Source organism: Scleropages formosus, chromosome 1 (assembly GCF_900964775.1).
Source record: "Scleropages formosus chromosome 1, fSclFor1.1, whole genome shotgun sequence".
Taxonomy (NCBI): Eukaryota; Metazoa; Chordata; class Actinopteri; order Osteoglossiformes; family Osteoglossidae; genus Scleropages; species Scleropages formosus.
The window spans coordinates 25778002-25800167 of NC_041806.1; the positions used below are offsets into that span (position 1 = coordinate 25778002).

Consider the following 22166-nt stretch of genomic DNA (forward strand, 5'->3'; position numbering starts at 1 on the left):
CATCTTGCCTTCACCAGTATATCTATTCTCCCCCTAATTTCATTCCTACATCTCAATGTGACCTAATTTAGGTTTTGAGAGCTACATTAATATTTTGAAGAGAAGACCTTGTGACATATATGAAAATACACATTGCCTTGAGTTGTTTTAACTCTGCCTGTGTTACAACTTTAAAATTAAAAGTTCAAAGTAATTGCATACAATCTGTGAGAACTTATAACTAAACCCCTTATGTTCCCCTAGCTACGTAATTATTTTGAAAACAATGCCAATACAATACCTCATAGCAACAAACGTGTCACGTCCAGTCTATCGTGGTGGCATAGCAAGCAAAAAGGAAAAAAATTGCCACTGTCATCTTATGGATCTCGAAGCTTGAAACACTCCCTCTAGATAAGGGTGCTATGACCAGAAATTGGAAGCCTCTTTCCCCTTCCCCCACTATCAAACAAGGTGGTATACATGAGGTTCTGAATCTGTTGTTTCTGCTGTTGCAATGATTTGAGGCCCAGGTATCCAACAGGTGGCAGTTTTTTTTTTTATTACAATCTGTTTACAGTTCATGAATACAAATGCAGGAGAAATTACTGCATGTTTCCTAAACCAGCAGAACAACAGGAAGGGAAAGAAAGCCACAATAAAGACATACAGCTGTCACTGACAAACAGAATGCAAACATGTCTGAAAGAAGCCTGCAGCAGTGGGCTGCCATAAGCATTACATCTCCATATTGGTCCTGGATGACACTGAGGCGCTCCTCCTACACTTAGCGGGAAAATTGTCTTTTGTCACTCTTGCCTTTGCTCACATGCTTGAAGATCTTGGATTTGTGCACATTCTTGGACTTCTGGTAGCCAAAGCCACCGCCTCCACCTCTCTTCTGTAGCTTTATTCCCTTGCTGCTGTTCACATCTTGGAGGAACGCCAGTTAAGGAGAATTGTGCATGCAACAATTCTGCCAAGACTCATTAAATCAATTTACCACCACTTTCCATTCCGTTTCTGGCAGGCGTACTCAAATTTTCATCCTGTACTGTAAATTAATTGGTTCCAGGTCAATGAGAACACATGAACAGTCATGTTCTAATGACGGAAAGACCAAATGAACATTATTTTAACTGCCCTGCAACCCGAAGGCTTTCAGGTCTCTTTGAATGTGTCTGCTACATGAACAATAAGACTGACAGAAATGCAGGTGATGCACCTCCTTTATACCTTAAACAGCACTGTGCTGTTTGACTAAACTAGCATGCCTGTAAGGGCCTTCCTTTAAAAAAGAAAGAATCCAACCAAGTGACTCATGAAAACAAGGGCACAAATATGCTGTGCCAGTTGTAATTCCTGGGAAAACGAATAAAAAGCACTTCCGAGAGCAGTGTAAAAATATACACAAAGAATAAGCAATGCTGAAATGTTTGGAAAGGATACTGAGGTCAACATAAGGAGGAACTTTAAAGCCAAAAGACAGCGCCACCTTCTGGAGGTCCAGGGTGTTGACACTGTAGATCTGCTTCAAGGAGTGAGAGTCATACGCTCGCACATACGACTTATATGCCTCCTGTGCTGACTTGTGCAGATAGTAGTTCTTCTCGATGAGCTTCTCCAGCTGCAAGGGACACAATCAGTGCACTTGAGTCCGTTTATCTCAAGTTCATGATCTACTTCAGACCATTGTTCTTCCACAGCCTCCAGATTTAATGTCATACTTGCCAGAGGGCCCCAAAAGTGGTTCATTTCCACCTGTATTACTGCACAAGCTGGGTGAAAGAGCCTACCTGGGACTGAATATCTGATATTTTGCTCCAGGAGAATTCAAACTCACTCAGTGGAACCTGAAATGAGGATAAATCAGAATGCATTTTTATAAAATGCATAAAAGAATAAAAAAATAACTTTGAAATTACCTAACAGTATTTAGTCTTTAGATAAGTATGGTGTGCAGAACTTGAATATGGAATCCTGAGAGTTACCTTCGCTTGTTTCAGAAACCGAAGGAAGCCCAGTTCCTCAGGCCTGAGGATTAGGAGGGCGTGGCCTCTTCCATTAATCCCACGAGCTGTCCTACCAACGCGGTGAATGTATTCCTAACAAGAGAAACGTTACATAAATGTTATATAATACATAGTTATATAAATGTTTAATGCCTTATCATTAGACCTTCTCAGTCTATTTCAGTAAAACCCACTGGGTTACACTGAAAAGACCCAGTTATCCTCCCACTTGGAGCTCCACCATGAGATGCCCCTAGGAGGCCCCTACCAAAATGAAACTACTATAAACTGTTCTCATTTATGCATACATGAAAACAAAAGTAAAATAAAAAGAAAACACTAAGTATTGTGTAGAAATAATACAACTCCTTGTCTAAAATTTACCCATGAAGAATCACTTGTTTTGAGCTACTTTGGTTTTCACAAATATGGACATTTAACAACAATTTAAAATCATCACCAACCACAGCACAACTGGCACACAAAATCACTGCAGTGACTTTCCAAGTACTCCATTATAGAGCCTTTTAATGTATTCACTGACCAGACAAGAAAGGCACAGATAAATACACACTACATGTAGTCAAAACAACTGGCCCACTAATTCAAACCACTAGCTGGATTTTTCTTGAGCAAGCTGAGAAACCCTACCCAAAGAACACAGCAGTGAATCATCTTCTCCCACTGAGGACCTCAGTAGCACACACATCATATGTGCCCTGTGCTTACCTTGGGGTCATCTGGAGGGTCATACTGAACGATCCAATCAACCTCTGGGATGTCCAAGCCCCTGGCTGCCACATCAGTGCAGAGCAGGATACCAGAGTCTGCGTTGCAGAACTGGAAGAAGGTGGTGGTTCGCTTTGTCTGCTTCTGCTTACCCTGTTAGACAACAATTCCATTATACTGTGAAACACTCTTAAAAGTATTAATTAAGAGACAAAGATGCTCTAGTATCTCCAGTGCCAATTTGTAGGTCATACACCCATAGACCATAGATTCTATACTACCACTGAACTGATGACACAAGGAACACAGTCACTTACATGAATGGCCATGACAGGGAGGTCAATGTAATTTAGCAGCTCATAGTGGAACTTGACTGACATGCAGGAAGAGAAGAAAACCATGAGCTTCTTCTTGCGGTTCTTCTTCAGGAAGGTGAAGAGCAACAAGAACCTCTTCTCGGAAGAACACACCACATAGCCCTGAAATGGCACATATTTTTTGGTGCAACATGTAAGTTCTGAAAGACAATCTAGATCCAACTTAATTTCATGCAGTGAAGATATTATCCTATTATGCTTTTTTTTTCCAGGACTCATCCTCTGATATCCAGTTCTGGTCTGCAGTTATTATACCACTTATTGTTAATCAGTCTGAATTTTTATTCATCTTGTCAGCCACACCTGCTCCAGGATGTGACATTTGGTCCGGTGCCATAAATCAAGATCGGATTTGGAAATTGCACCCAGAGAGTGAGAGACTGCGAGGCACAATGCACTGTGGGAACTATGTACCAACGCTCTCAGCTACAGCCTAGCATTGTATGGTGTCACATACATACATGTTTCCATTTGCATCTTCTGTTCTGCACCACTGTGCTTTAGTTTTCAAATTACTCATTTATTTAAATGTGAAATATATCCTTCCTCTTGCTCATGACAGTTCTCTCTCACACACATACACACACACAAGGTCCAATACCAAAAGAGGAATTAGCTCCCTCTCTCCCTGTTGAATCCCACTCAAAACATCTTTCAGCCTCACTTCTTCCATCATCTGCTATCTATTGCATCAATTTGCACTTCATTATCTGTTTAAAATAAACTGCACTCTACCGATTCTATATGCAGGTACCCCTGTAACGTATGCTGGTTAAACGGTGGAGACACTTTATAGAGAAAAAAACTTCGGCTACATGAATAAACGCAAAACTTTTATTGAATGAAACTCCAGGTAGGGTTAAATAAACCCCAAAACCTACAAAATGAAGATCTTCAATTAGGCTTGAACGCACTTCAAGGTCAGAGTTTCCTACATTTGTCCAACTGAGCTGTGCTAGGGTTGCAGCGCTTACAAATACTAGCATAGCAGAAGCACAGCAGTTTAGTGATGTTGTGTGTGAACTGTCATGAGGAAGAGGAAGACTATGTGTCACATTTGAAGAAATTAATAATTTGAAAATTAAAGCACAGTGGTGCAGAACTGACAAAGATCTGATCATCTTCACTGTCAAGAAGGTGCAAAAACACAAAACTGGAAAGAGTGAAAATACTTTCTCACAGCACTGTAAGTCGAAGGACACAGGTACTTGGCTGCTCAAAACCTCTATTATGCAACAATGGAGAAGTCTCCAAAGGATTATATTTAACACACTGTTCAATGGGAAATCCACAGGAATGAAAACGCAAACACAGAACCCCAACAACCGTTACCTGCTCCAGGCCATCCACTGTTGCCTTTTCTTTGTTGTCATCCACACCTACATACAAAGGCTCTTTTTTCAGAGAGATCCTGGCCAGATCTTCCACTTTGCGGGTTTGCGTGGCAGAGAACAGCATAGTCTGCCTTCGCTCTGAGGGTAGGGGATGGAGAAACAGCTGTTCAGAGTTTCTTCAATAACGTGTAATACCACGGCAGACAGCCAACTATCAAAAATAGTACGGAAGAGGAGCATACTGGATTAAATATCACTGCTGACTAGTTCTTTGTACTTACAAACAAAGAAAAAAAATCTACTCATACCTACACAGTTTTTTTACACTGACAATTGATTTTTAATGAATTCTTTACTATGATGAAGATTATAAAATAAATAATTGCAGAATTCACAAAACTTTCAGTGCATGCATCCGATTAGTATTACATACTTGGCAAAAGTTTAATGATCTGCTTGAGCTCCTCTTCAAATCCCACTTCCAGAATGCGGTCAGCTTCATCGATGATCAGGCACTGGAGGTTCTTGTACATGAACCCAGGTGTGTTCTTCAAGACACAGAGTACAGTGTTTAGCAAATTTCACCTGTAGCAGAGAACCTTATTATTAAGAACCAGTGGAAAAACAAAACAACTGTACAGTACCTGCAAGTGGTCTAGCAGCCTCCCTGGGGTGGCTACAAGAATGTTGATGCCATTGGCCAACTTCTGAGCCTCTGCAGAGCGGTTGCTGCCACCCATGATGAGGCCATAAGTGTGCACATGGTGAGCCATCAGTTCCTTCATCACCCCATACGTCTGCATGGCCAGCTCTCGGGTGGGTGACAGAATGATCACCCCCGTGCCTGAAACCAAAGGTAGACAAATTAAAAATGTCCAAAAACACACAACTTTTAAAACCAAGTGACACAGAGATCAACTGTAAGTGTACAACAAGGAAATAAAACAAGACTCGTGTATACAGTAAGCTTAGTGCAGCCTTGCTCCATTTAGGATGCCCAGAACTAAGACAAGAAGCACACAGTATACACTCTTATATTAAGCTGTCAGCAAACAGAATGTGACCACAGGTAAAGGGTATTTAAACATTCTCCATTATTCGAGCTTTCACTCCTGCCATCATGGGAAACTACAGCGCACACAATCCAGGTAGTGCTTAGAAAAGACTTTTAAAACTCAGCATGGAAAAAGCACAAGACTTGAGAGAAAGCAACTTTGCCACTTTGAAGGAACCACACAGTTTGGTAGCAGAGTGGCACAAAAGAAGCCAAACCCTAACTCTCCAGAAAGACAGCTTTAAACACATCGTAAGTTTGACAGAAAGCATGAGAACGAGCCGGCTGCAATGTGGGGCAGAGGTGTTATGTTCGTGTGGGCTCAAGCAAGAGCTTTAGGCAATATTCAAAATGCTATGTGTGGCGCAAATCTCAAGCAACACAGCCCATGTTCCATGGCTAAAGAACCACCAATCCTACTGCGAAGCAAGTGGCGGCAGCTCTGTACTGTTTCCCATGAGCATGTTGCTAAAACATAACAAATGGATGGGACACTTTTGGTGTTTTTAAATGATCACTTATAATGTAAATATATTGTGCGCGTGATTCAGTAGATTTGGAAAACTGGTCAAGGTGTTGCATACTATTGCGTGGGAGTGTCCTTAGAGCTGTACTTTTGGAACTCTACATTGACACATTCAAACATGTTCTCATTGGTGTTCTGATGAGTGAGACATTTAGTCAAAACTGAGTCTTACCATTTCTGGGCATGAACTTCAGCTTGTAAATGAGCTCAATTGACGGAATGAGGAAGGCCAGCGTTTTCCCACTTCCAGTTTTAGCAGCCGCCAAGACATCCCTGTGCAACAGAAAACATGCAGTCACAAAGCAGTCTAGATCTCTTTGGGCTGAGTCTAACACGTAATCCACTGGAGCTTCCTGTGTGGAACTGAGGTTATATAAGAAAGGAAAAGTCTGTTTCAGCTTCCCATACACTTTGAAATACAGCCTTATCATCTCTACAGCTAAAGTCAGGAGGGACAATTGGCTAAAAAAGTCACTGACTGGAGGAGACAACCCATTAGATGTCCATAAGTGCCTCTTGGCTGCTGGAGACTTTAGTAAAAAGAAAGGAGGTACAATAATTTGATAATGCAAAGGAAAAAAACACAGAAGCAATTAAACTGCTGAAAAAAAGAACACAACTGAGGAAAAACTAGATTTTGAAGAAGACATTCAAAGTCACAGAAAAGCCTAAACTTTCACTTTATGCATCTTTTCCGGCAAACTGTACGTTTTAAACCACGTAGCGCTGCTGTCTCAAGTATAATAATAGTTATAATGCCTTTTTCAAATAACAGCACAAAAACATCAAATATCTATTAAAAGCACCATTGTGACTAGTGGCTCATGTCGATATTATGAGCTTAATGACAAGATTATGGCTTTCTCTGACATCTGGCACCATATACTCCCCATGTCCTTGTGAGTGGAAAGTGAGCTGTCACACAAGAAGATTTCTCCCAAACTGAAGCTTTTAAAAAACAGAAATCATGTACATTTATTTAGCAGATGCTTTTCTCCAAAGCAACTTCCAATGAACTTTATGTAGTGTTATCAGCCCACACACCTCATTCACCAAGGTGACTTACACTGCCAGATACACTACTTACAATGGGTCACTCATTCATACATAGTGAAACCCACTCTCTCTGTCACTCACACATTATGGGGAATCTGAACAGCATGTCTTTGAACTGTGGGAGGAAACCGGAGCACCCAGAGGAAATCCACGCAAACACAGAGAGAACACACAATCTCCACACAGACTGAGTGGCGATCAAACCCATGTCCTCTCGCACCACCCAGGCACTTTGAGACAGCAGCGTTACTTGCTGTGCCACCTACACTCAATGATTCACCGGTAAATGTGATGGGTGTGGCTCCATGGCCCATCCAGATGAGACACCTACACAGATTATTTCAAATACTATCTTTTTTTGTTCCGAAAGTACAGATGCACTGTGGAAAGTGCAAGTCTAATGGAAAAAGAACAGGAAATGGATTGGCATAGCCTCAGTTGCTGAGCTTCCTCATTACCTGCAGCAACTAATGAAGTAGTGACTGTTGCAAAGTCTGTTGCAAACTCACCTGCCCTCCAGCAAGGGCCGGATGGTCTTGTGCTGAATCTCTGTCATGTGCTGGAAACCCATGTCCTTCACTCCCTTCAGGGTGTTCTCACTCACCATCCCAGCCAGAGATTCAAAGGACGTGTCCTCAAAAGCACCTGGGCATCACAGGGAGAAGAAAACATTTGGCTGTGGCAACTACACAGAAAATCTGGAACACTTATGGCAATATACAAACACCACTTGAACCATGAGTCAAAGCTACGAGTAAGTGCACACATTGCAATGTGCATTTAAGTGATGCTTGGAAAACTTACAGCAACTGCATCATGAATTAGCTCTGTCAAACAATTACCAAAGTACTCCATCAACACCTCAGTTCGAAACTCATTTCATCTATTGTCGCATACAGTACATGCATGGAGGAACGGACAGGTACACAGAAATGATTTGCTTTACAACGCTCCAAGCTGGATTCTTTCCTCACACTAGTATTGGCACGTTTACCTTGTATTACTGGCTACATACCATCATACGCAAGCTACAATCACATAACATTCCTGGACTCCATTTACAAATCATTTGGTGCAACATACAGCACATTCAGCACTGCACTCTGGGCTTCATTCTATAGATGCATACCAGTAAGTCCTAGTGGAAGCTGCTGCTCTTCTTCTTCCTCTTTGTCATCATTCTTGCTCATCTCCTCTTCAGTCTCCGATTCCCCTTCCACGCTGTGAACCTCTCTGCTCCTGGACCCCGGTCCAGATTGTTCTGCACCTCTGGGACTTCTGTGAGAACCATCTTCCTCCTCTTGCTCCATCATGTCTCCATTCTCCTGCAGTTCATACTCCTCCTTTTTAGCCTTTTTAATCCCTTAAAAACAATTTGAAAAATGGAGTTATACAGTTCAGGATCACCCACAGCATGTGAGTGTGTGTTCCGCTGCTGTATGGATGAGTAGTAAGTAATGTAGCAGACAGTGTAAGTCACCTTGGTGAAAAAGGGATGTGGGCTGGTAACACAACAGTGAAGACAAACCTGCAGCCTCATCCACCCGCTTTATTTTCCTTTTCTTCTTACTCTTCACGGGAGACCCACTGGCCGCTTTTTGGCGCTCAGCTGCAGCTTCTTCACATTCCTTCCTTGTTTCTGAGAGCTTCTGGGCCACTGATTGCAGCTCCCTCCTCGTTTCAACAACAAGTTCTTCCGTTAAATCGCAGGCACATCCTCCTGAACAGAAGAGAAGCAGAAAAGACACTTACATCTTTCATAAATGTTAGCATTTAAAATACTTTTTTATCGAGTTCAATTGGAAGAACGTGGCCAGGCACAGAAACGAACGGCGGAACTCCTCGGCTGCTCGTCACATTCGACGTCCGTCGTGTCACGACCGGGCCGGCGCGCTTAGTTTACAAGTAAACCATTTATTTCATTTAAAACTGCAGTAATAGAGTTAGAATAATTACCGTTGTCGGCATTCACTTCTTCAGTCTGTTTCTCTAACAACTTCCGTTTCTTGTTTTTTTCAGTTCTTTTTTGAATTTTCTTCCGAAGGAGTTTCATCTGTAGGTCTGCCATGTTTGCGAGACACGTGCACGTGCGGGCGCTAGGACCCCTCTGTAGAGTAGGACCCATTTGACCGCCTGAAGGAAAATGAAACAGGGTGTCTCTCCTTTTGCCTGACGGAAAATTTTTACGACCGACACGTTTTCAACGAGGACGTCAAAAAACAAAAATACAGTATCAAAAAAAAAACACGTTAAAAGTATTATATATTTAAACATATATTACGGCACGGTAATGCTCTGTCCTGCTTCCGGTGCGTACACTACATGTACGTGTGGCGTTGTGTACGAGCGTGAAGAACGAAATGAGTCAATTGCTGTTATTAATTTTCGGCCGAATAAACATAACGTCTCTGTTATTTGGAACAACAGGTACACTCTATATAAAAAAGTCAATATTTCTTGAGAAGTGGGTTAAAATTACATTCTATCAGTATGGCAGCTTTGTACTGTAATTCTGGTGGACTGGACTCGTTTAGCAAATACTTCTTAAGTTTTTCGTAAGGAGACTTACGAATGCCAGATAACATAACACCAGTGAAACACACTCTGTCTATCTCACACACACACACACACACACACACACACACACACACACTGTGGGTGATTCTTGGTGGCACCAGTCCACCTGAACAGCATCACTTTGGACTGTGGGAGGAAACCAGAGCACCCGGAGGAAACCAGAGCACCCAGAGGAAACCCACGCAGACACAGGGTGATGTGAACTCCACACTGACTGAGCGGGGATGGAACCCACGTCCCCTCACAGCACTCGTGCGCCGTGCCGCCGTGCCAGTTCGCCCTCAGGCGTACGAAGCGCTTCCCTCAAGTAAATGTTTCATCCAAAGACTTAAAGACATTGACACGACATCTGCCAGAAAAAGCTCTTCACATATTTTGGTTCCGAAGAGACAGACAAATTGTGGTCAGACCTTAATGTAGTGGAAACTTGATTCTTCTTCGATTTCTCTATCAAGCATGTATTACTTGGATTTTACAAATATGAGAGACACAATAGGTGCCACACAATTAACCTTATTAGCCAAATATTACATACATAAGTATAAATTCGGTAATTCAAACCCTTTCTTTCCCGTTTACGAAAGAAAGAATCAGATCCGAATCTGATTTGTTTGGTCAGGTATGCATACACATACAAGCAATTCGGCTTCTGTTCACAATGGTTTGTAGTGTAGAGTAGACAAACAAACCAAAAAAAAAAAACACAACATATACACACACAAATAAAGATACATACATACAACAAGTGCAGGGATGGGAAGGAATAAATAATGAGAGAGGGAATACGTAAGAGGGAGAAAGTATTGCACAGACCAACAGCAATCAGCTGTTCATGGCCATAACACCATGGGGAAAGAAGCTTCTTGTATTTGGTTGTTTTAGTGCACAGTGATCTGTAGTGCCTGCCAGATGGGAGAAGAAAGAACACTATTGTAAATTGTAAAAACCCTTTTTGTGCTGAATATTTTTTTTTAGGGGGTGCGGTGGTGCAGTGGGTTGGACCGGGTCCTGCTTTCCAGTGGGTCTGGGGTTCGAATCCTGCTTGGGGTGCCTTGCGACAGACTGGCATTCTGTCCTGTGTGTGTCCCTTCCCCCTCCAGCCTTACACCCTGTGTTGCCAGGTTAGGCTCCAGTTTCTCGCGACCCCGTATGGGACAAGCGGTTCGGAAAGTGTGTGTGTGTGTGTGTGTGTATTTTTTAAAATTTTCTACTTACTGTATTTATCCTTTTATTTTCTTTTTGTTATATTCTATCTGGCATCATTTGTTGTAATATTTTGATCTGATTCCTTCTTCTATTCATGAAACTAAGTTTTGTAATTGCTATTTTTTGGCAATAAAGTGAATAAAAGTTCAAAAAAGTAAAATAGAATTTCTGTAAAAAAAATAAATAAATTGCACATGGAAGTCATACAGGAGTGGGGGATGCGGTGGCGCAATGGATTGGACCCGGTCCTGCTTTCTGGTGGGTCTGGGGTTCGTGATGCGACTGACTGGGATGCCTTTTTGGGGTGCCTTGCAACGGACTGGTGTCCTCTCCTGTCCTGTCCCGGGTGTGTCCCCTCCCCCTCCTGCCTTACGCCTTGTGTTGCCAGGTTAGGCTCCGGCTCCCCGCGACCCCGTATGGGACGAGCGGTTCAGACAGTGTGTGTGAGTCATACGGGAGCAGCTAAGTGCTCAACACAGCTCAGCTGTAAATATGTTGCGCATGTATAGCAGAGAATATTTAAAGATTTATACATAGTTCAACTGAGAAGTGTTCATAACGCACACATTGTTTTTACATGTCATCACTTCATCATCCCAGGTGCACAAATCCCAAAGCAGTAGCGCAAAGACATGCAGGCCTGCGCGGGTCCGTCACAGAGGAGAACATGGTCCGGGTAGGGTCTGATTCTGTGGACACAGGTCCGAGTTGTGATCTAGGTTGGGGCCCCGATTTCGAGGGTCGAAGTCCGGTGATTGTGATCCGAAGGAAGTGAGGGTCAAGGTCTGAAGGGTCTTTATCCAAACAACAAGGGGATCCAAATGTCACAGTTCGAAGGGCGCGTGGTCTCCAAGAGATTCCGCAATTTGTTTGTCGTCGAAGCTCATCTCCTTATATTGTTTTAAAACGCAGCACTGGTTTGTACAACGAGCCTAAATGTGGTCAAAGGTCAGAGGTCAGACCTGCACCCCTCGCAGGCTATTTCCCCCTGGGGTTGTCACAATGCATTTATATTAATGTACTGTGCTCTGTGGTTATGAACTATGTACAGTAAATGCTATTTGTAGTCCATTATTGAAAGGAAGGCCGACTCCACCTCCACAACATACAGAGCGAAGCGAGATTTATGGAAATTATTACAAATGTAGGTCTTGATGCATTTGTTTTATGGTGCCTACACTTAATATGCAGCTGGCGTCACTCCCACTTGGCCCACCTTTGTAACTTTATTATTAGGGTGTGTGTGAGTGTTGTATTTGCGAATGTCTGTAGGGCTTAGTTCATTTGTAGTGCAGAGATGAGGAGGTGGGTTTCCCTGTCTGGCAGAGGTGCAGTCTTCCGGACAAAGTGAATCTGGAAAGCTGGCTTGCCGCACAATCTCAGTATCTCATGAGCATTCATTATTGAATACCTTGGGCATGTAGGATTAATTGAGCCTGGTGATTTATTGCATAATGCATTTATGGGTCTGGATAAAATAGGAACTAGATGACAGTGCAGGGCCCTGGGACTGAATCTCAGGTCTGATTAAGACTGAATGATGAAGGAACGCAGCAGGACACAGAACTGAATAGCATGAGACAAAGCTGGATAATCCTTATTGTTCTGATTTCTGCCTGTCCTGTTTCATTCGGTTCAGTGAAACCACTGCTCAAATCCTGCATTTGAAAAGTCAGTAGAGCCACTTGTAAAGATGCACTGGTGTCAGTTCAGTTGAACATAATTCTATTTATTTTTTTAGTAGCCAACCCAACAACACAGGCATAAAACAGTGCAATAATTGGGATAAGCAATAAGATTAATAATGCACATTTAAAAATGTGAGGGGAAAAGCAAGAAAGATGAACAAAACTCCTAAAGCTGATCTAGGAAAACAACTTTTGACCTTAAGTGATGATTTAAGTGTATTGATTAAATTGGCTTTCATGACACTACATGATGGCTGCACAATTTTGGGGCATTACAGTATAACTGCTTTACTGGCACTAGTACCGGGAAAAACAGTCATAGTTACTGAGGTATCATTTGATGGGCATGTTATTGATCAAACCAATGAAACGGTTCATTCTCTTTGCGCAGTATGACTTCCTTAGTGTTCCTGCAACTTTAATAATGAAATGAGGCCAAAATGGTTATAAAACAATTAACTTTCACTTTAAACATCCACATTCCAACAGCAAATATTAAAGATATTTTTCTCTTGCCAGCCCTTGCCCCCCCGGAGACTATTAACTTGTGTTGATGTGACAGTTATTTTTTTCCAACTTAATTGGGTGATTTTTGAGGTCAATAGATGCTTTGTGATTGGTGTCCAGCAGCTGATATCACTGGGGGAGCAATGAGCTGTGGGGAAGGATATGATTTCCTGAGGTATGTGAACAAAAATAGCTTCCGATGGTGCCTCTGCGGATTAGTCTAGGAATTTCCTCTGGGAGTTCTGGTGTCCCATGCTTCTGGAGTGAAGTGAAGCCTGTGCATCGGTACATTTCCCCAGATACTAATTAGTTGTGTGTTGTTCTCTGAAGAGAGTTTACCAAGTCATGTGTTGTTAAGATTATCACCGAACTCAACCTTGTTTAAAAATGCTATCAGAATTTTCGCACATTCTGTTTCTGTGTTCCAATTATTTCATATCGGTTTATATGCAACCTCAATAGCAGAAGCATTTCTATTTAAAAGAAAGCTCACAGAACACTGGCACATTTATAGCACAGAAAGATATTAAAAGCATTCTTTCACCTAGTCTTTGGAATATGCAAGAATTCGAGGAAATAATACATAAAAAATGTACGACCATGTGGGTCAGGGATATTGCTCTTAACACAATTACATTGTAAGTGCTTGACGCAGTAAAGCAGATGGCAAACCCCACTAGGAGTAACAGTCAGATACTTGAGTCATATACTTATTTTTGACATTACTCTTTCCCTTTGCTGTAAAATAGCACTTTAGCAGTATAAATTTGCATTGTCTCCAGCACACAGCCTGCCTGTTTTTAACATGATAAATATTACATTGCCAGGGCCTAGTCCATATAGGTCTGTGTTGCTCATGCCTGTCAGTTGGCTGGCATGGCATCCAAATACAATACTTCTCCTTGCTGATGACGAGCTCACAAGATGGCTTCACGTCGATTATTCTGGGATCGACCCGATGGGTTTACATGGAGTGCCAGTCAACAGTTAGACACACTTGACTGAAGGAGTTCAAGTATGACGGAGTCTTGTGCTCGAGTAACAGAAGATTGAAAGATAGTCTGGTGCACCATCAGCAGTTTTGTGGGTGCTCTATCAATCTGTGGTGGTGAAGCGGGAGCTGAGTCTTCGGACAAAGCTCATAGTGTCACGCAGAGGTGTGTATTAGGTGTATTAAATGCATTTTCTACTTACGATATTTCCGAATTATGATGGGTTTTGTGGAACGTAACCCCATTGTAAATCAGGGACCACCTGTATAGTACAAACCAACACCAAAAGTATGCTTAATCTAAGAAAACTGAATGGAAAATGCAATAAATAAATACATAAATAAATAAATAAAAAGACACATAGTTTACCACTCAGTCCACATCCCCCTCACCTGTTATCATGACCTTTGGTTAATGACCAAAAGAAGAGTGAGACACAACTGGCCAAAATGATGTTTTTCCGCAGGAACACTGGGATTACTGTCCATAGCAGAGACAGAAGTTCCAGCATGTGGAAAAGCCTTGGAGTAGTCCTTTGTATGAAGAAGTGTGACTTGACACAGACATTTAGTAAGAAGGCTCCACGGTAGGCTCCAGCTGGAGTGATTCCAGCCATGTCTCACTGGGAGACGACCCAGGAACCTTTAGAAAGATTATATCTCACAGCTTGCATGGGAAGACCTGGAGAACCCCCCGGAGGAGCTGAAAACTAAAGCTAGGAAAAAGATGATTTGGGCCTTCCTGCTCAGTCTGTTACCAGTGTGACCTTCACCAGGATAAATTAAAGGAAACTGCAGTGAACCGAAGCTCAAAATTACATGATGAATAATTATGAATGAATATTTTTAGGAACAGTATGTGAACATTAGAACTCTTTCATCTTTCTTTCGCTGTCATTTGCTCGCTTTTAGGTGTGCTGGTTCAAGAATGGAAAGTAATTTTCTTAATGTACGGATGTAGGATCCACAGATATGTTTCAATGCAGATTATTACTCACTTATGCAGCTCACTTAAAACCGACAAATAACATTTAACTAATAACATATTCAATAACACAATGCAACAACTTTATGTCTTATTTATTTATTTATTGCATCTTCCATTCAGTTTTCTTAGATTAAGCATACTTTAGGTATTGGTTTGTACTATACAAGTGGTCCCTGATTTACAATGGGGTTACGTTCCACGAAACCCATCATAAGTCGAAAATATCGTGAGTAGAAAATGCATTTAATACACCTAATACACACCTCTGCGTGACAGACTGGGAGATGCTGATTGCTGCTGCTGCCCAGAATCGTGAGAGAGTATCACACAGCATATCGCTTGCCCAGGGAAAAATTAAAATTCAAAACTTGAAGTATGGTTTCTACTGAATATCTATCTCCAGCTCACCATCGTAAAGTCGAAAAAAATCGCAAGTTGAACCATTGCAAATCAGGGATCACCTGTATGTCAGTTTTTACAAAAATATTTCACATTCTCAAACCGGGGTCTCAAGCACCTAATATTTTAATACCTTTTAGGGTCTGATGCTTTCTACAAAGTACTAAAACATTCTAGAATGTTCTGATGCCTTCTGGAATCTTCCAGTGACTGTAAAGTACCAAAGTAAAACTGACACTCTAGAAGAACTAGTGGTATTTTTGAAATCAGTAAACTTTAACTTATAAAATCAATGCAAAAATTGATGTTACTAAGAAATTTGAAAAACTTTGTTGCGTTGTGTAATGTGTTTTAATTACCTGAGATTTGTTATTGATGCTTTGGGAGAAATAAATGGAAAGCCTTGGTTTGGGTGTAAATTTCATTGAGTATACAAACTACTCAGTTGCATTATACTGTATCACAGTGAAGTCCATAGTGAAGCTCATATGATTGGATTGTGTCTCTACTGTATTGTAAATTTAGTGTCTGTACTGTACAAGTACAAAGCCTTACAATAACAAGCACTTGCATAAAGAATGCTTAAATCCTCTGCCGTGAGATTAGTTTTTAATCAAATTTCACGTCTTCAGTTGAAATTTTATTGTCATGTAAATTTGACATACAATGAAATTCTTGTGCTTGTACAGTCCTTTCCTACAGTAAAATACATTGGTGGTGGTGGGGGTGGGTCAGTGGAGAAATATAAAACAAACAAGAAAGAAATAAGACAAAATACAGACATAAGACAATATAGGACAATACAGCAGTGCAAAGACAAGGCAATAAAAGAGTATATCTGACATTACAGGTGGACATAATATTTGGGTATTTTCAGCTTCAAGTAAGAGGCATAAAAATGACAAGATGTGTGGAAACTGAGAGCAAGCAAACTACATACACACACACAGTCCGAAACCGCTTGTCCCAAGCGGGGTCGCAGCGAACCGAAGCCTAACCCGCCAGCACAGGGAACAGGGCTGGAGGGGGGGGAGACACACCCAGGATGGGACGCCAGTCCGTCGCAAGGCACCCCAAGCAGGACTCGAACCTAGACTCGCCAGAGAGCAGGACCTGGCAAAACCCACTGCACCACTACGCCTCCCCACCAGCAAGTAAAGATTTTTGCAAATGCAGCACAATTTTACAATAACACAATGGCCCAATAGTGTATTGTGAGTGTGGTGGGTTGCTCGAGATCACTGATGTCCTGTGGGAGTTCAGGCATATTCATTCTGTTTGTTTCCTCTTATTCAGAGGCAAATAGTTGTTGTGGTAGGTGATAAAGATTAGGAGAAACAAAAATTCCTAGGTATCTAAAACCACAGATTGTCAGTTGTAAAGGGGATACAACAAGTGGGATTAAGAGTGATATTCAGCTGCACGGTGAACAATTTACAGAAATGAAGGTTATGAGCTGGAATTGTACTATAGTGGGATATGAACTTCAGGTCTGTAGTATAACTCTTCACCCTTCTACTGTCACAACAGGCCGAGAAAACTGGGATGGAAAGACCCAAGCGCGGCGTTATTTGTCTGGAGTCAGAGGATCAGGCAAGTTCTCGGTATCGGGGCAGGCGGAGGGTCGGTTGATCAGCGGTCGGGGTCAGAGCGGGAATCCATGGGTGTGGTCAGGAGATGAAGCAAAGAGTCGGTTGAACGGCGACCAGAGTTGAAACGAAGATCCGTGGACGTGGTTGAGAACCAAAGCTAGGGGTCAAAACCGGAGAAGGTGAACTGAGAACTGGAGATACGTATAAGCGAGGAGTCACAAGGAAGGGCGGTTGTCCCTGACAAGATTCTGCAAAGGTATGGGAGCTGAGGAGGGTCTTTTAAAGGGTGAGCGGTTAATCAGGTGCTGGAGCAGAGTCAGGTGTTGTCGGATGAGTTGTGGGCGTGGACGTGACATCTGCTGGGTGTCTCACAACTGCTCTGAAAAACTTCAGTTAAATGTTCACTGAGAAGTGTGAAGAGCAAAGGGGAGACAACACAAATAAAACAGTGCTGCCGACACCCTGGAGAAACTGTCTTCATGTAACCGGATGCATTTCTACTTTCACATTTCTGGACGAGTTTTGCCCTTTACTTCTGCATAAAAAATAAATTCATTTTACATACACACTGTGTGAAACCGCTTGTCCCGAGCAGGGTCGCGGCGAACCGGAGCCCAACCCGGCGACACAGGGGCAAGGCTGGAGGGACACACCCCTAATTGATATAGCTGAATTGTTTTTAATTTAATTTATTTATTTATTCCAAGGGGGCACAATGGCACAGTGAGTTTAGCCAAGTCCTGGTTTCTGGCGGGTCTGGGGTTCGAGTCCCACTTGGGGTGCCTTGTGACGGACTGGCGTCCCGTCCTGGGTGTGTCCCCTCCCCCTCCAGCCTTACGCCCTGTATTGCCGGGTTAGGCTCCGGTTCGCCGCGATCCTGCTCGGGACAAGTGGTTTCAGTCAATGTGTGTGTATTTATTGCCTCTCAGTGACTTCAGAGTTCCTTATTCATCTGTGGTTACTACAGTGTCACCTGTTGACACGGATCAGTACTTTCAATCCATTCATGGTAGAAAACTCTCACTAAATTTGTCTTTCCCTTAGTATCGAGCTCCACATGGTGGGAAACCAAAACTGTACTGTATTCGCAAAGAGACATAATTCTTTAAAAGGCTAAACTGCACAAGGTGACAAGATAAAACCCCACTGATCATATATGGCCAATGGACTTAAATGTCACTTTAATGCAAGCTACTGAAGTGCACTGAGAGCAGATCCCTGATTTTCACAAGTTATATAACATAAATAAACCTGGGGGGCGCGGTGACTTCTGCCTGCCCTCCGGTGGATTTGGGGTTCGAGTCCCGCTTGGAGTGCCTTGCGACGCACTGGCGTCCCGTCCTGGTTATGTCCCTTCCCCCTCCAGCCTTGCACCCTGTGTTGCCGTGTTAGGCTCCCGCTCGCCGCGACCCCACCCGGGACACGCGGCTTAAGACGGTGTGTGTGTGTGTGTGTGTGTGTGTGTGTGTGTGTGTGTGTGTGTGCGCGATTAAACCTACCATTTTCTTCGTATAAAAATCAGATAAAATATTAACAAAACAAAACCAGGATTGAAAAAGTGCCACTTAAAAATTGTGGAATTGCGGGTGTTTGTTAACATTACTGCAGTCCAGTTGTGAATAATAAACGAAAACATAAAGAAATATTAATAAAGGCACATCAGTGTGCTCCTGCTTGAGAAACGAGGCTTAACCCTGGGGCTGTATTTGAAAACATCCCATTTTCCGTGTTTCCATCTAAACTTCGGTGCGCTATTGTTAATAAAATATACATCATGTGTTATTTTTTAATCAAACATTACATGTAAACTTTCGTAGTCAAATTTATCCAACATTTCGAGTCATTACCATGAGTTGTACACTTATCCAAGGAATTTAAGTACTAAAGACCTTATTTACACGAAATGATACCATTCGATTCGTGTGTTTGTGTCTGTAGCTCTGTGAATGTTTCATTTGATACTTTTTACTTTAGTTTAGTGTCACCCGTTCATTTCCAGTTGGGCACAGATTTAGTGACAAACAAAGTGTGTATGTCATAAAAAAAAACCCAAAGGCAAACAGGCTTATGATGAAAAGTTGTAAGTTGCTCAGGGCTGAGCGAGTAGAAACAAGTACTGAGACTCGACTCCAGATCCCGTACTGCTCCCGCGGAGAGACCACCCACCCCGAGAGAGACCGGCCCACAACGGAGAGAGAGAAAGAGAGGGACCGCGCGCTCAGCGCGCCTCCGCCCTCAGAAGCGCGCCGACGGGTCGCTGTCCAGGTGCTGAAAGATGAACCAGACCGCCGGCGCGTCGCAGCCGTGCAGAAGAAGATCTACAGGCGAAGCAAAGGTAGGAGCAGCGGGCTGAAACAGGGCTCGTTGTGCTGGGGACCCTGCGACTTACACCTTCAGTTTTTTTGTCTGCTCCCATGTAGAGCCGCGACTTGCTTTGGTGCGCGTGTGTGACAGAGGAAGGCTTTAAAGAGAAGTTCAAGTGTCCTTGTGCTACAGCTCTGAAATACGTGCCCTGTAGACCGAGCTGGGGAAACGGTGACTTGTGAGACCTGGGAGATACGTGATTAGTAATGAGCGAGCAGAGAAAGTTTGGTTCCAGAAAGGTTATAGCACTAACTGCACTCCACAAGTGATGGACCGCTTGACATTTATTAATCTTCTCCGAAACGACGTACATCTCAGAGAGAGCGAAACAGAAAGTGGATTTCATCAACAAAAGGAAAAGAAGAAAAAAAAGCAATATATACACTCGTATTCCTGTGTACCCCAGTTCCAATGCTGTCTGAAAGATATGACAGTACAGATTAGCTGCATTTAAAATGACAAAAATAGCCTTGCACCCAGCACCACCATCACACTTTGAGAAAACATTAGGTGCATGAAATCCCTGCACTCTGCCTAGAGCAGTTGGAAAGAATACTGATCTGAGATCTGGAGGCGCTGACCTTCATCCCAGGTACAAACTGCTGTAGCGCATGCTGGATTGTGTGCCTTGCATCGCACAAAAAAACATCCTTGGTGGAGATCAGTTTTTCCTTATGAGAGCCAAGAACAGGTTTGGCATGACCCCTCTGTAACAATTTTATGATATACTGTATATATACAGAAGCTTCTTGTTGTAAGTACTGTGACAGCAAAATGTCAACACTTGTGCATTTTTGGCAGTGTTGAACATTATTGACTTGCTACATTAAGGTTGTCACTTCTAATGGTTCATAGAACCCTGATTAAATGCTGCTGATCAAGATGCTTAACTTTATTTGCTTTGGTAAACATGTGTTGCTTAACATTAATTAATTAATTAATTAATTCATTCATTCATTCATTCATTCATTCATTCACCAGACACTTTTCTCCCTAAGAATGTTATAATAGTACAGTCATACCTCAAGATACTCCCACTGAAGTAACGAGAATTTAACTTTACAAGGAGTTTCATTTAATACCTCTACTTTGGCTTACCCAGTACTCCTTTACATTGACGAGGACAGAATTTGGATTTTGTGTGTCCTGACAAGCAGCGGGTTTGGCCAGTGCCTGCTCTCTGGTGGGCCTGGGGTTTGAGTCCTGCTTGGATTGCCTTGCGACGGACTGGCGTCCCGTCCTGGGTGTGGCCCCTGTTAGGCTCTGGTTCGCCACCACCCCACTTGGGACAAGCAGTTTTAGACAGTGTGCGCGTGTGTGTGTGTGTGTCCTGACAGCTGAGCAGTGTGAGATATTTATATTTATTCATTTAGCTGACGCTTTCACTCTAAACTGGGACATGGTAGTGGGGTGGACAATGCTGGTGCCTCACAGCTCCTTAGCTGCTCAAGCTGTGTGAGGCTTGTATGTTTCTCCTGTATTTGCAAGTGCTGTGAAATACATTAACTTGTTCAGTAAGTGATGAAAATTCATGTGTATTGTTTTCATTGATTTCTTTAGTTTTAACTGTTCTTTTGTTTTTGCATTAAATGTTAAATTAATATATAAACCTTGGGTGTTTACGTGTGTAGTTTTAAGCGTATAGCACATAATGGCTACCAAAGAGCTGAATTAGTGCATGTAGACAGCCATGCAGTATCATAATTAATGAAGAGGAACAGCTATGCTCTGTTATGATAACCAATATTAACTATTGGAGTAACTGTGTCATTAAAATGGTTCTTAGTGATATTTCAGAATAAATGTGTCTCAGTTTTGGAGCTTGCATACCAGTTTTTACCAGTGAAACTAAGGGTATTTATGTGTCTTTCCAGTTCACCTTACAAAGGGTTGTTCAGGCGTGATTAACCTTTGTAAGGGATAAATAGCCCGTATTTGTCCACACAGGGAGTTTCCAGGATTTTCAAATACAGAGGATTCATTCTAAATGCAAACACAAGCACACACACACACACTGAAACGAATAAAGCTATACTTTCCAATGTGAAATGTTCATTAAATGCATTAGTTTGTAGGGAACAAGTGTTATTAGACTCTAGTGCTGGTGAATTGGAATTTACTGGATTTTAGGCAGATTTTTCTCTTTCCCTATTGAAGCTATGTCTGTAATTACATTTAGTAATGGCTTAATATGCTGTATTTTAGTGCAACTTTACGTATAATCGCATTTATGTATTGATTGATTTACTTAGAGTGAAAAGTAGAGCTGAAATTCTGACAAATGTGGGAAAGGTTTAAACTCATTAAATTTCAGTTTCTAAGTGACCAAACAGTGAAGAAATATGAACTCAACATTTTCATTAAAATATTTCAGACACTAAGAAATTTAAGAAACATTTATTCAAACCAGAACCAACAGAATCAGAGAAAAGCAGAAGAGGGGATATAACCCTATTATTTTCACGCCCCCATTGGCTGACCCATCAGTGACGCCTGCTGCTGCTTAGGGAAACTGCCGATAAAAGGCAGCCCCGGAAGTTCTCACACGTGGAACCTCTGCAAAAACCAACTACTGCCTTCCTTCGTGTGTTTTCCTGAGTCTCTGCCTTTTCTGGATTTCCTGACCTGTGCCTGTTCCTTGACAACGAGTTTTCCCTTGTACGACATTTGCCAATCGCCTGACCTTCGTCTTTTATTTGACTACTCCTTTGCCTGACCCTTCGAACATTAAAACATGGAACCTGAGCTCTGCACTTGAGTCCGTTCCCTCTGTACCACCGGGCCAAC

At 42.3% G+C, this 22166-nt stretch overlaps 1 protein-coding gene across 1 annotated transcript; it reads right to left on the reverse strand.

Annotated features, from left to right (window-relative positions):
• Positions 1-44: 44 nt before the first annotated feature.
• On the reverse strand, positions 45-9165 carry LOC108922308 (ATP-dependent RNA helicase DDX18-like). The gene is made up of 14 exons (XM_018732363.2): positions 9024-9165; positions 8596-8787; positions 8197-8430; positions 7577-7712; positions 6184-6284; positions 5076-5275; positions 4865-4979; positions 4430-4569; positions 3038-3199; positions 2721-2873; positions 1971-2084; positions 1776-1832; positions 1429-1606; positions 45-912 (listed from the first exon to the last, which is right to left on the reverse strand). Exons 1-14 carry the CDS (start codon positions 9133-9135, stop codon positions 767-769), a joined length of 2040 nt encoding a protein of 679 aa, XP_018587879.1. The 5' UTR covers positions 9136-9165; the 3' UTR covers positions 45-766.
• Positions 9166-22166: the final 13001 nt, after the last annotated feature.

Excerpts from the sequence above, each read along its gene's own strand:
- LOC108922308 (XM_018732363.2), bottom strand. The coding sequence starts at position 9,135 with ATGGCAGACCTACAGATGAAACTCCTTCGGAAGAAAATTCAAAAAAGA. Across the intron at positions 8,788-9,023 it reads AGAAGTGAATGCCGACAACG|GAGGATGTGCCTGCGATTTA; the intron begins GTAATTATTCTA and ends TCTTCTGTTCAG. Across the intron at positions 2,085-2,720 it reads ACCCTCCAGATGACCCCAAG|GAATACATTCACCGCGTTGG; the intron begins GTAAGCACAGGG and ends TTCTCTTGTTAG.